Source organism: Neovison vison, chromosome 13 (assembly GCF_020171115.1).
Source record: "Neovison vison isolate M4711 chromosome 13, ASM_NN_V1, whole genome shotgun sequence".
Lineage (NCBI taxonomy): Eukaryota > Metazoa > Chordata > Mammalia > Carnivora > Mustelidae > Neogale > Neogale vison.
Window position 1 is genome coordinate 31,412,237 of NC_058103.1, and position 13,351 is coordinate 31,425,587.

Below are 13,351 nucleotides of genomic sequence, written 5' to 3' on the forward strand. Positions count from 1 at the left end.
ACGTCCCACATGGGCAGATGCCCCTTTTTCTCTCCCCCAAATCGCTGAAGCCTATGGGAGGCCTCAGCAAACCAGGGGGCTTTTACTGCGACTCTAAACACCTCAGAGTTAAACACACTCAGAGCTGAATGCAACCACGTGGTCCCCCCAGGGTGGTGGGGAGAGGATTGGGGAGGAGGGGAGAGGCTGCTGTTCTAGCGCCTCAAGGAGGGCAGCCGGGAGTGGGCAGGAAAGTTGCGGGTGATGCCACCAGCAAGTCACTGAACTCCCGAGTGTGATTCGTGTGAAACGGAGAGAAAGACGCATCTCGCTGGGCTGTGGAGATAAACAGGATAGGGCGCGTAGACAGCGCACTGGAGCCGGGGGGTGAGCCCGGAGACTCGGTGTCAGCACTGAACCCACATGATGACAGGCATGATCCCAGGAGCACTTAGCTGCATAAAGGGGTAGGGGAGGGTTTTCAAGAGGAATTACCTTCTTTCTGTTTGCTGGCAAAGAACAGAAGGGCAGAGTGTGGCCGAGGAAATTCTGGAGAAGGTTCTTAGAGGGTGATGGAGAAGCCATTTCGAGGGACAGCCTGCCCCTTTGTGTGGTGAGGGGAGGAAAAGAAGAGGTGCCAATATACTGGAGAACATCTAGAGCCTCCCCTTGGCTGCCAGTCAAAGCTCCCCCAGCAATGGAGACCAGGCCAGCAGCCTCAACCAGAGTAGGTACCCCAGAGATGGCATGAACCCCTTTGGGCATCTGCACCCTGTCTACAGCTGCTTCCCACCTGGGGTCCTGAGACCGGAAGTATGGCTGATGTCCCCAGCCCTGCCAGCCTGAAGCCATGGATCGGGCTCCCCCCCCCCGAGCCCTGCCCCCACAGCATGGCCTTCTGGTGATGGTTTTGGGGAGGGTGGGCAGCTGTACAAAGATGTACAAACATGGTAGGTGAAGGCCAAAGGGATCAATGTCCTCATAGCAAAGCAGGCCGACACCCCTCAGCCACTTCAGGGTTCCCTTCTCATCCGACAACTCGGACTTCTTAGAATCAGAGCACCAGGGAAAGCCACCAAACTTTTAAGAAAAAGAAACCCTTCCATGCGGGGAAGCCACCCAAAGAAAGAGGCAAGAGCTACCAAGGTTTACTCATTTTTATTTTTTATAAAACAAGCTACAAATACCTCCCTCTGTCCTCACAAAGGCAAGCCACACAACACAGCCCACACGTGTGAGAGAGAAGATCCAGGGTTGGGAAGGAGGAGTTCTGAATTTCCACAGGGGGGCGCCCTCTCTGTGTTTTCATGCTTCCTCCAGGCCCCGGGAAAGGGGCTGGGGCCTCCTGGAAGGTCCATCCTGCTCTGGCACGCTGTGTCATCTGTCCAGGCCAATGCTGGGGGCGGGGGTTGGGGGAGGTGCTCCCTTTCCTCCTTACCACGTAGGTATGGGGCCTCCAGTCACCCCTGAGACAATCTCTCAGACTTGCTCAAGAACCTTCTCTAGCATGAGGCCCCACCAGAGCATGTCCTGAGGAGGCTGTGCTGACCCCCAACTCCACCCTGGGCGCTCCCTGAGGAGGGCCTTGCGTGGGCCCGTGCTTCTGTTGTCAATGCCTTCCAGACCGGAAATGGATACACCGTCTGCTGAGTTGGGCGCATTTATGGGAATGCTGGGTGGGATACAAGATGAGGCCAGAGTTCCAGGACCAATCTGATAGAGGCACCGGTCCTGGGCCGCCTGTCCTCCTTTGATGCTGCCACGGCTGCTCATGGGAAGAGACACTCAGTATCACTTGTTGCTGTCTAATGGCTGTCTGAATGGGCACGGCCACCGGGCAGAGGAAGGCTGGGTGGGCTGCCGTGGAATCCCAGAAACATGTCTGTGGAAGGTGAGGCCTGGATTTCCCCCTAGCTGGGTTATTAGCCCTACACTTCCAAGGAGGGGGCAGAAGTTGAAGGCCCAGGATCAGTTTTGCTCTGGAATTGGCCTTGAGCCTAGAAGCCCTTAGGAGCATTTGAAGGAGAAGGAACACTCTTCAGTATTGGGTTAAAAAACAAATAAACCACGGAGTCACCAACAAGATGACCAGCTGAGCTCCTCCCTCAGGCTTGTTATCACCACTGAAGACAGAATGGCAGGGGAGATACGGAGTGGAGATGAAGACCCCGTCTGACCCCACTGCTGAGAGGGCCAGTCTTGGGAAGCCTTGCTTGTGCGTTTGCAGGGGGCTGGCAGCGCACTCATCAGTGCTGGCCTCTGTCCTCTTTCCTCCATGGCTTAAACATCAAACATCTACCAAATAGAAGGCCCCACTGTCTCTTTTTCTTCTTTGCCTCCCTTCCCGTGCTTTACAGAGTAGACGCTAAACATGGGCAAAAATGTTTCAAAGGACCTCATGCAAATCGTCTGGGGATCATTTGCTCAGTGGGTCACGAGGATCCTGGCATACCCACGGATGGATTCTGTTCTGGGCCGCCTGAGGGTCCGGAGAGTAGGACCATGTGGGGATGTGAGAACGGGTGCCTGGGCTGGCTACTGCCCTCCCTCCAGGGGGCATATCCATCTGTCCCCCAACCCAACCTCCCTTGAGAAGGCCAAGTGCCCAGTGACCTGCCAGATCTGACAGCTAAAGCAAGGGCAGGACCCTCCTCCCCCCAGAAAAGAACCAACAGAGTCTACAATATCATCATAGGGCTCCCGTCTTTATGCACACAGGGCTTGGCCTCCGAATGGAATCCAGGTGGGCTTGGGTTACAGTCCTGGGGTCTAGAAATCGGGGCCATGTGTCCACAGCCCCCACAAGGAGAGCAGGAAGAGGGAGGGGAATGAACAAACAGCAATGCCAACGCCTGTACAAAAGAACTATACAATTTACATATATATTTATGTACAGTATATAAATCTCTTTCTTCTCAGTCCCAGCAACAAACACCCTCCCGCCCACCCTCCCCACAACAAAACCCCTCAAAGTTGTCAGTAGCAAATCCAAAAACTTACAATAAGAGAGAGAATAAACAGTCCTTTTTCCCTTTCCTTTTCCCATGGGTATTAGATACTGGTGTTTAAAAATGAAACCCAAAAGAAAACACGCGAATCAGAGTTATTGAAAGTGCAAACACGGTGGGCACCACTTATGTCACACGGGATGCGGCCAGGCCAGGGGAGCTGGGGAAGGTTTGGTGCAGGGGGTCCGTCCTGCCTCCCTGGTCTCTCCACCTGCCCTTTGGTTTTCTGCTCCTTAGACGAGGCGTCCTACTGGGAAAGGGAAAACAGAAGCAAGAGGTCAGAGGCGGACCAACCGCACACATTCATTTCCTCACAAGAGCAGCCTGTTAGAGATGGGCTGGGCAGGATGCAGGAAGCCCAGACTTTCAGGTAAGCCTGTGTTTTACCAACCCATCCTTGGCCCCCATGGAGCACCACTGTGACCCCTGAAGCAAGTCTGGCATTCCAGAGAATGGTGCCTTGCCCAGGAAGCACGGCTGGGGGAATGCAGCCCCTATGGGCCATCTGACTCCGAGACACTAGCTGTTCAACCTGGGAGAGGCAGGCGTGGCTTTATACTCGGGGATGGCAGATCCTTGTAGAACGAACCAATCTTTCCCTGTGTCCCCAGCAAATAAAAATGGAAAATGGGAGCCTAGGTAACTTGGCCAGCTCCTCCACTCGGGCCAGACTACCAGTGCTGCATTTAGGGGGCCCACAGAGGGGACCCCAGAAAGAAGACAACTTACTGAATGGGTTTGGACCGGCCCATTTTCCCTGGGGGACGCTGCTGAGCTTACCACCTACAACAAACAGGAACATATGACACTCAGGGGGCCTTGACCCAGAGAACTGGTGGGGCGGGGCTTCCTCTGTGCCTGGGTGGCAGTCTCCTCCAGCCCCTGGAATGAAGAATGGACTCAGGAGAGAGAGATTGTGTGGCCGTGCTTCCTGTTCTGTGGGTGGGGTCCCTCTTGTGCCTGGTTGAAGCCACCGCTGACCAACACCTTTAAACAAAGTCCCTTTTCCATAAGGCCAGGCCCTCACTGGAGCGCCTCTCTGAAAGGTATTAGCTAAGAAGGGCTTTGATGCCAATGGACATTTGCATAACCTTCCTGGGTCCCGGTTCTCCATGTCACAGAACATCAGGGATGGAGGGGATCTTAGTGACCATCTGGTCCCTCCCCTTCACCCAGCAAATCTGGAAACTGAGGCTTGGAGCAACTGCATGAGTTAACCAAGGCCCAAGCCTCACTCTGCTAACACCCACTCTGCCCCATAGGGTGCTGGTGGATCTTGAAGGCTCCTGTAGGGCCCAGGGCTCCTTGAGGAGGAGTGGGAGCTGGGGCAGCTCCGCATGACCCCGGGAGGCTGTATGACATTGCGCACGTACCATAACCCCGCTGGGCCAGTCTACAGAATGGGAATTGGGGCCACAGCTGTGCCGCAGGGCTGCCTTGAGAACAGATTGAATTCATAAAGTGGAGAAAGGGCTTTGAAGAGCGTGAGGTGCCACAGCTCAACGCTCCCCTCTCCCTGTTACGCTAACATTCCCAAGAACTGAGAGCAACAGAACCCCAGCTGGGGGGCGGGCTGGGGGCAGAAACTGAGATGTCCGATTTTACAGATGAGGAAACGAGCCTGGGAAGAGAGTGGGCTCGGGGAGCAGCAGGTGGGCAGTGTCAGAATCCCACGTGACTCAGAATCCCATCATTCATCGGGTCTGTCCAGTGGCCGCTTCTCTCAGTTGAGAGCAGGAAGATTCACAGAAGGAGAAAGGTGGGGGGAGGTGCCTTAGCTGAGCCACCGGGCCAAGCAGAGACTTGGGGAAAGGAAATGCCGGCCAGGGAGGACACTAATCCTTTACCTAAATCTCGTCATTTACCCTGCGGGGCCACTTTATATGATAGTTACAAAATGATCCAATCATCCCCATGTTATGATGGGGCCACTGAGGCTTGGAGATGGCATAGCTTTTATGTGTGAAATGAACTCAGGCCTGGCTCTGCCCTCCCAGCACCACGCTCTTAGGGGCACGGGGGTGTGGGGGAGGAAAGGCCGGAACCCGGGGCATCCTTGGGCAATGCCAAAGGAGAGCTGGGATGTTTCACAAATGTAGGAACTAGTCTCCCATCTGCCTGCCTCACAGGATGGTGACCATCACCCTGACGAAGACGGTTTATTCACTGGAGAGGACAAGCCAAGAAAGAAGGCCCGGCCCTCAGAACGTTGGACCCCTCATGCCGTGCCGACAGCTCGGCCCCCCAGTGCACAGTCTGCTCAGTAAAACTACCAGTGTTCACGAGGCATTTCCAGAAAATGTGGCCTCTGAGACCCAAAGCGACACTCGTTCCTAAACTGCCTGTGCTCCCCCAGTCCCCTGGAGCCCCCCACCGGGCCTGCAAGCCCCTCTCAGCCCACCAGAGGGCACCGCGTGTCACCAGATGGCCAATGCTGGGCTCAGGCCCCACATAACCTTCTACCCAAGTGGCTTTTCTGCCACTCCCCAGAGCAGAGGGCCCCAGGGAAGCTGCCTTCAGCCCGTGGGTGCGCTCCTCTACTACTACCAGTTTCTTCTGTGCTTCACCACAGACTGGGTTACTGGGTTACTGGGCTAAGTGCCTCACAGGCACCATCTTGTTAAATCTTCACACCAAATCTATGAGGTAGATGCTATCACCTCCATTCTGCAGACAAGGAAACTGAGGCCAAAGAGTTTAGATGACTTGCCAGAAATTACAGGGCTAGCGAGTGGCAGAGCCAGGATTTAAAAGCCAGGTCTGTCCGACTCCAGAACTTCTTTCTGTTTTTCACCCACGGCCCTGGCCCCGGCCTCCCCTATGCCTCCCATTAATGGTCCTTTCTCTGGCAGGAGAAAGCACTCTGGGGGCCTCCCTGGGCAACTTGACACGAAAGCCTCGGCCGAGTCTGGGTGAGGAGGAGCAGGGCTCCCTAAGTATCACATCCCAGGGGACAGTTTTCCTGGGTGCTCCCCTCAGGTCCTCGGCAGCAGCCAGCGTTGGCAGACCCTGGCATCTGGCAAGGTTTCCGAGAAAGGCCCGGAAGCCCCGCTCTGCTCTGCAGACAAGAGGTCCCCACCCTCGGCCTCTCCTTGGCTTCTGTGTGGTGCGTAGACCAGAGCGGACTGAGGACAGAGTCATTACAGACTCCTGTGAGTCCATGCCCCCTCGGTCCCTCCATGCTCCTGGGGCTGGGCTCCACACGAACACTGGGTCGGTTCCTCCAGTACGGACCCCTGCCCGTGCTCTGGGAGATGAGCGCAGACTCCAAGCTTCACTAGAGCCGGTGGCCCCCTCACCCATGAGGTCATTGGGCAGATAGGAACGGAACGGTGCCACGCCCGGTGCTGGCGGGGACACTGGAAAGACCCAGCTACAGGGTGGGGATGCGGCTTCTCCAGGCAATAATCGTAAGAACAGGAATGTTGAACTTGTATCCAGTTCCTTCACTGTCCCTGGGGCTGGATAAATGCTACCACTCACTGTTCCACTGAATCAGCACAACAATCCTATGGGGTGAATACCCTGGTTATACCCATTGTACAGATGAAGAAACCCAAAGCCAGAACGGTTGTGTGGTTTGTATACGCTGAAGGAGCGAGTCTGTAGCTGAGGCAGGGTTGGAGCCATGACACTGCCCTGCGTCCTGGGGGAACACACAGAGCCTCCTCGATCACACAGGAGGGGCTGGAGCAACGAGCTCACTCCTCCAGGGTCACAGGCCCCTGAGGCAGGGCCAGAACCAGTTGTGGAGTGGGGAGGTCCCGAGACAGGGTCCCTAGTGGTCATTCATCCACTTCCTGGGCTACCCATTGGGTTCAATGACAACTGAGGGTTAGTGCCAGGGAAAGCCCTTATGTTTTCTCCCTGGGCAAGCTCAGCTTTATCAAAGCTTCCACTTCAAATAAATTGGTATGACCCGCCCAGACCCCTCACCTGCACTAGAGAGCCACCCATCCTTCAGGTGCATCCAACTTGACATGTCCAGACCATACTGGGTGTCTCCCCACTGCCCCACGAGCTCTGCTCCTCCTTCCATGTCGCCCAACTCCGTGAACAGACCCCCCCCCCGTCTCCCGTTGCCTAAGCCCACCTCCATCCCTCTATCCACTTGGTCACCAGAACCACAGCTCAAGCTATCTCGAATCCACTCGCTTCACCCCTGCTGTGCCTCTGTCATCTCCCGCCACAGCCTCCGGTGCCTTGCTCGGCTGCAAACCCATTTCCTGCACTGCAGCCTGAATGATTTTTTTTTTTAAAGATTTTATTTAATTTACTTGACAGACAGAGATCACAAGTAGGCAGAGATGCAGGCAGAAAGAGAGAGGAGGAGGAGGAAGCGGGCTCCCTGCAGAGCAGAGAGCCCGAAGCGGGGCTCCATCCTAGGACCCTGAGATCATGATCTGAGCCAAAGGCAGAGGCTTTAACCCACTGAGCCACCCAGGTGCCCCCTGAATGATTTTTTTAAAGCAAAACCCATCCAGTCATTTCTCTGCCTGAGCCCCTGTGACAGCTCTCCGCGGACCTTATGAAGTTGAGACTTCCCGCTTGCCTCCTTTCAGCCCCTGGCGGCTGCCACATTCAAATACGCATTTCAGCCCCACTAAAGTCTTCCTCTACAGCCCGTCCTCGCCTCCACGCCTGCAGCCTTCAATTGCCGTAGCTGAGAACCCCCACCCTCCACTGATGCACTGGCTTGGCCGTCTTGTACCCGTGGCTCGGGTATCGGTTTAGACCAGGGCTCAGCAAACTTATCTGTCAAGGACTAGGTAGTAGATATTTTAGGCTTTGTGGGCCAAGTAGAGGCTGTCATTTGTTCTTCTTTGTTGAAAATTATATCCCTTTAAAAATATAAAAACCACCCTTAGCTCACAAGCCATATAAAAATAGGCCACGGACTAGATGGGGCCCCAGGGCCATGGCTGGTTTGGACATCACTTCCTGCACCAGGTTTTCCAAGGCCGTCTGCCCCTGAACTAATTTCAGTGCTCCTACACGTGTTCCTACAATACTCCACACTTGTTCTATCATGACAGAGATGATTAGGTTTCCACCCAAATCCATGTTCTCCTCCTCTTCCTGGGCTCCCAGCCTTCCCTACTGTGGGGTGTGGCCTGGTGGCCATTTGCCAACCCCAGGAGTAGGAGAGGGGACGTGTCACTTCAGGACTGGCCCATAAAACTCCCCCATGGGCACGTGCACTACTCTGTGCTTGACTCCCTCTGGCCGACTGGGAATGGAAATGACCCCCACGGTGACCTGGAAGCCCATAATAAAAATGACGAATCATTCTCAGCCAAGATCTCAGAGCGAGTGCACAGACCAGTCTCCATTCCTATCTGTCCTCCTGGAAACACACACACACACACGCACGCACACACACACGCACACACCCCATGACCCAGAATCACATGCTGAACTATCTCATGGGCAAGATGAAGAAGTTTCTCCTGTGTTGATGCGTTACATGCGTGGGTCTGCTTGTTACACAGCCTGGCTTATCCGAACACACTCTCCCAGCACTCAGCACAATGTCTGTAAATACATTCCTATCTATCTCCTTGGTAGACCGTGGGAGGACAAGGATTTTGCCTGTGGACTCCTTCACTGCCCCAGGCATCTCTCCGGAGCCCCCTCTATGCCCCCGGTCCCTTTGCCCCCGTGGGCCAAGTTCTGGAAGGCCAGGAGCCCGGGAGCGAGCACTCACCTTCTTTGCTAACACCCAGGCAGCCCTTCAGCTCGGGCAGCGAGATGACCTTGTCCTTGTTCAGGTCGCAGTAGTCAGTGAATCGCCGGGCGCACTTCTTGGGCTTGGCTTTCTTCTTCACGTAGCGCTTGAAGGGCTTCATCTCGCGCTTGTTGATGTCGTTGCTGCTGTTGCTGTCCAGCTGGCTGAAGTACCAGTGCACCACTCGCTCCTCCAGGGTGTGGCTGGGGTCCGGCTCTGCAAACCTGGGCCACAGGCAGACCCCCGCCCCGCCCCGAGATCCCCGCTCAGCATCCTGCTGGAGCCACCCGTCCTGCCACAGGTGTCTCCCACAAGGTCAGATGCTGGGGTCCTTGTGCTGCGCTGCCTGCAGCCGGGGAGAAACGGCTCCCCCGAGCCAAAGACCTCCCAGCCCCACACAGCTGGCAGCAGGATGGAGCTGTCCTCTTCGGCTTGACTCTCACGACTGGACACTTTATTTTTCCAGGGTCCCCAAGCACATCAGCCTGTCTCACCCTCTACCATAGCCAGGAGTGTTCCTGTACAAGATGGGGGCTCTGGATACACTGGTTAGATTTAATTCACCTAAGTAAAATGCAGCTGGCATCCAAGCTGTCCTCCTGGCCTGGGGTTCTCTGCAGGACAAGCTGCTGTTCCCATAGGAACATGAACACTCAGTAATCGGGACTATGATTGAGCACACCCAACACCAGGCCAGGTTCTGGGACAAACGACCCTGGCCTCAAACTCCTCAGCATCTTGCTGGGACAGAACCCAATATGCTGACACCAGGCAGTAATGATTCGGTGTGAAGCTCCCAGGGCCTGATCCTGTCAGGCACCAAGTACGGTAGGAACTGGAGAGAAGGCAGTTGTGATGGACACAGACAGAGGTTCTGAACCTGGCAAATCCCAGACCTGCTAGGGGTGTGTCTCTCCACGCAGAGGTTTTAAGACTGGAGGTCTGGGATGGATCTGGGAAACCAAAGGTATACTAGAACCCCTGGAGATTTTAGAGTACTTAGGAGTACTAGACTATAGCAACTAAGAAGGCTTCCTGGGGTCAAGGTGCACAGTAATGACCACACATCTAACACCCTCCTGTCTACACAGCACATACAGTGGAAAGACCAGTGTTTTTATGTGTAACAGCACACACGCCCTACCCATCCATTTGATTTACTGATGCCATTCAGGATGCTAGCTAATAGTTCAAACGTTTAGAGCCAATGACAAGTCTGTTCCAGAGGGGGTGACTGTAGCTTCTGCTCCCAGGGCTTGGCACTGAGTAAATATGGCTCAGGCCCTTGTGTTCAAACTCCTGGGCACCTTTCCCTTTGTAGCAGGGAGGAAGGCTCAGGTTGGGAGGCCAACACCTTCAAATTGTCTGCAGAGCCCTGAGCGGAACCACAGCTCTGCCGTGGATCAGAAATGGAGGCAGAGGGCGTCACTGTCACACAGGGATCCCAGGCCAGGGGCTCTGGGCTGCCAGCACATTCTGAAACCATCTCTGGCAAGAAAAATATCCAAGGCACTTGCCAATACCTTGGGGTTCTTCCCTGGGGTTTCCTGAGTTTTCCAGAAGGGAGGAGACCATCTCTGACCCCACCCTTAGAAACGAGCCAGCAAACTCTTTCCCTTTCCCATCCCCAGGTGACCTCAACATTTAGGGGAAAAGAAGTTTCATTACCACAAAAAGCCAGGCATTCCTGCTAAATGCCCGTTGCTAATTAACTGGATTGCAGTCCCGGGCCAGCACCCCTGGGCATCCTGGGCCGATTCCCAGACAGCGCAATTATCGCATCTGCCAGCAGAATGTCACCCCCATGGGTTTAATGCAGGGAGTACCTGGGAAGGTGCGAGGCACCGTCCACCCCTGGCTCTGTGGGGATCTACCTGGTCTGTCATGGCTCAGAAGGTCTTTGAAACAGACGTGGAGTTACTCGCTGTGGAACTCAGATTTTTGTTTCTGTTGACACATGGTATTTTGGGGTTTTAAAACTTCCTTTACTTTACCCACCATATTCACTCTTAAGCCTGCAGGGCAGACCAGGTGAGCAGCGGAAAATTCTCTCTCAAGATGTCCAAGGCACAGGAGGGAGGGTGGCTAGCTCCCTCTTGAGCACCCTGTCTGCCTGTGTTCCCCGAAATGTGAGGGAGGCGCCCGGGGCTGCAGAGAAGAGCCAGGACGAGCCCCAAGGGAGGCACTCCTGTATTCCCACGGAGCGCTCTCTGTCTGGGCCCCTCCAGCCAGGGGCCATGAGAGCCCTGTGGCAGCAAAGGCAACTCTTTCTTTAACCTTTAGGCTCCGCATAGCGTCATGTCTACCTAGAGGTTGGAATAATAAAGCCTCAGTCGCTGAGCCGGGAAGGGATGAGGTCATCCCGCCAGCCGCCCTGCCAGGAGAGGCCCGCTGCCTCCAACACGTGTTGCTGGGGCTCCCGCCTGTCCGCTTCTCAGGGACTGCACTGAGGGAGCTCCCCCACCTTCCTTTGGGCCGGTCCACGCAAGAAGCAGCTCTTTGCCCCACTTTACAACCTCTGGGAGTTTCCCCCCACACGGAGTGATCATCCTTTTGCTCCTGCTCCCTCTTCTTTCCTTTGCTTCTGACTCTCGCCCTGCCCTGTCACCCTTGTCCGCTTGATCCTGCCCTCCTCACTCCCCCAGCATCTTACAGCCATGACCCCTGGCCTGACCTGGCCCTGGAGGCTCTGAGGACGCTCGTTTCCCAGGAGGAAGTCCTTTGAGGCCCCTTCAAGCAGTGCCTCTGGGTCCCTTGACCCTGTCACAACCTCAGCCTGTCCTGTGGGCCCCAAGGGGCACCCCTCTTCCTCATTCCTCCCCAGCTTGCCTAGGGCTCCCTGCTTCTGAACTCCTCTGTCTTCCAGAAACCCACATCCCATCCCCCACAAAGCCCAGCTCTACATGTGACATTGACAGCTCTAGGGTCCTACTTTGGAACCAAGTGCTTTACCGTGGCCAAACTCCAAGTGCATTTAAAGCAAGAATTTCTCAGCTTTGAGGGATCACGGGCCCTTTCGAGAACCTAAACAAAGCTATGGTCTTCTCTGGAAAAATGCATATGCGTGTAGCACTCTGCTGACTGGACTCCCTAAACCTCATCCAAGCTCATGGACTCAGTTGAAGAACCCTTGATCTAGAGGGAAGGACACTGCAGCCATGGCCCCAGAAGAATGCTTAACCATAAGTCTTCTGGAAGAAGATGGGGCGAGACAAAGGACAGTGGCTGGACGGGTTTGGAAGCTGTTTCCAACAAATATTTCCAACAAAACATAATGGAAAACTACCGAAGGTATTTAGTCTAAAACTCTGAAAACCAGGTTTCTGGGTTTACAACAGGTTTAAGTCCATTCCATGCGTCATACAAAATCAAGTCAAGACTGAGATGGGTCAGGAGTCTGGGTTTGGTCAAACCGGCAGTGGGCGCGCATGTGCAAAAGACCCAAAGAGAGGCCTCAGTTAGCTAAGGAGAAACTGAGATTTTCCCAGGGGAGTGGTGGCTGAATGGGGCAAAAGGGCCTCCCCCAGAATTTCCAGAAATCTCTGGACCTGCTTATTGGAGTCCCTTCCATCACAGTTAGATTCCCCCTAACTTATCCTTGACCTCAAAACCATACCCCACTCATCCCTCCAGCTCTTGAGGCCTTCCAGAAGTATCCTTTGAAAACACTGGCAGTTTGCACTCCTGGCTCCAGGCTGACTGACACTGGCACCAAAGCTCCAACCGTTCTCTCCCATATGTGCACCCAGCCGCCCTCAGAGATCAGAGTTGCTGGATTTCAAATCTGCTCATCAGTTGAGGGCTGGGGACCCTGCATCAGAGGGCGAGATGGTTCCTTACATCACTCCACATTGGTGGTCCGTGCCACCGGCCTCCCTGCAGGGGAGGCTCTACTCTACTGAAAGGGTTCATTGCGTGTGTAGAGTTATCCAAGCTTCCTTGGATATGGTATGGAAAGTCACACCCACAGGATACCAAATCCAAGATTTTGGAAAAACAGATCATAAGACTGGTGGCAGTTCTGTCTCTGAGCTGTTTGGGTGGCTGTCCTGTTGACTCCCACCTCCATGGATGAGGGAACCCACTCGAGCCAGGCGCCTCCCTGGTCTGGCCCCATTGAGTTGTCTCCCGAATGGAGAGGGGACAGGTGCTGCCCTTGTCCTGCAATGCTTTCAGTTTTGCTTCTGCAGCCTCACCCTGCCAGGCCTGCCTTGGCAGCAACGCACAGCTGGAGAGCCAGGCCCATTCGCCCCGAGAAAACTTGCTTTGGCCAACATCTCGGGCCTTGCTCTGCTGTCCCAAGCAGTTTTAAAGAAGGTGAGCCGAGACAGCTTGGAAGCACTAGCCAAGCCAAGCAGACCAACTGAGCCCCATCTGGAGAGGGGTCTGGACCCTGCCAGCTGTGTGGGCGGGTGGGGCTGGGAAAGGCCAAGTCAGCCACATTCCAGCCTCTTCCTTGCAAGGCCATTGACAAGTAGCTGCACTGGGCAGGAAGGAGGGAGCCACTGTGCGCAGGGTCTCTCACCAGAAGGCTCACACAGCCCACCCCACCTCCCCTCAAAGTTGACTTTCTCTAGGGTGAGATGGAGAAAGGGGAGGGTTTCCCTGCTCGAGAAGATTCTGCCAGCTGGGATCT

The 13,351-nt window shown here is 54.9% G+C and overlaps 1 protein-coding gene across 3 annotated transcripts in view; it reads right to left on the reverse strand.

Moving 5' to 3' along the window:
* Positions 1–1,118: 1,118 nt before the first annotated feature.
* Positions 1,119–13,351, reverse strand: part of SMOC1 (SPARC related modular calcium binding 1) — a 150,328-nt gene continuing 138,095 nt past the window's right edge. For 2 of the 3 annotated variants that reach the window (XM_044229507.1, XM_044229505.1), the window contains exons 11-12: positions 8,695–8,939; positions 1,119–3,237 (exon numbers count right to left, since the gene is read on the reverse strand). In XM_044229507.1, coding sequence (XP_044085442.1) covers positions 3,221–3,237; positions 8,695–8,939 — 262 coding nt within the window. In that variant the 3' untranslated portion in view covers positions 1,119–3,220. The remainder of the gene's footprint in view (positions 3,238–8,694; positions 8,940–13,351) is intronic. The other variant, XM_044229506.1, reaches the window with a different exon arrangement.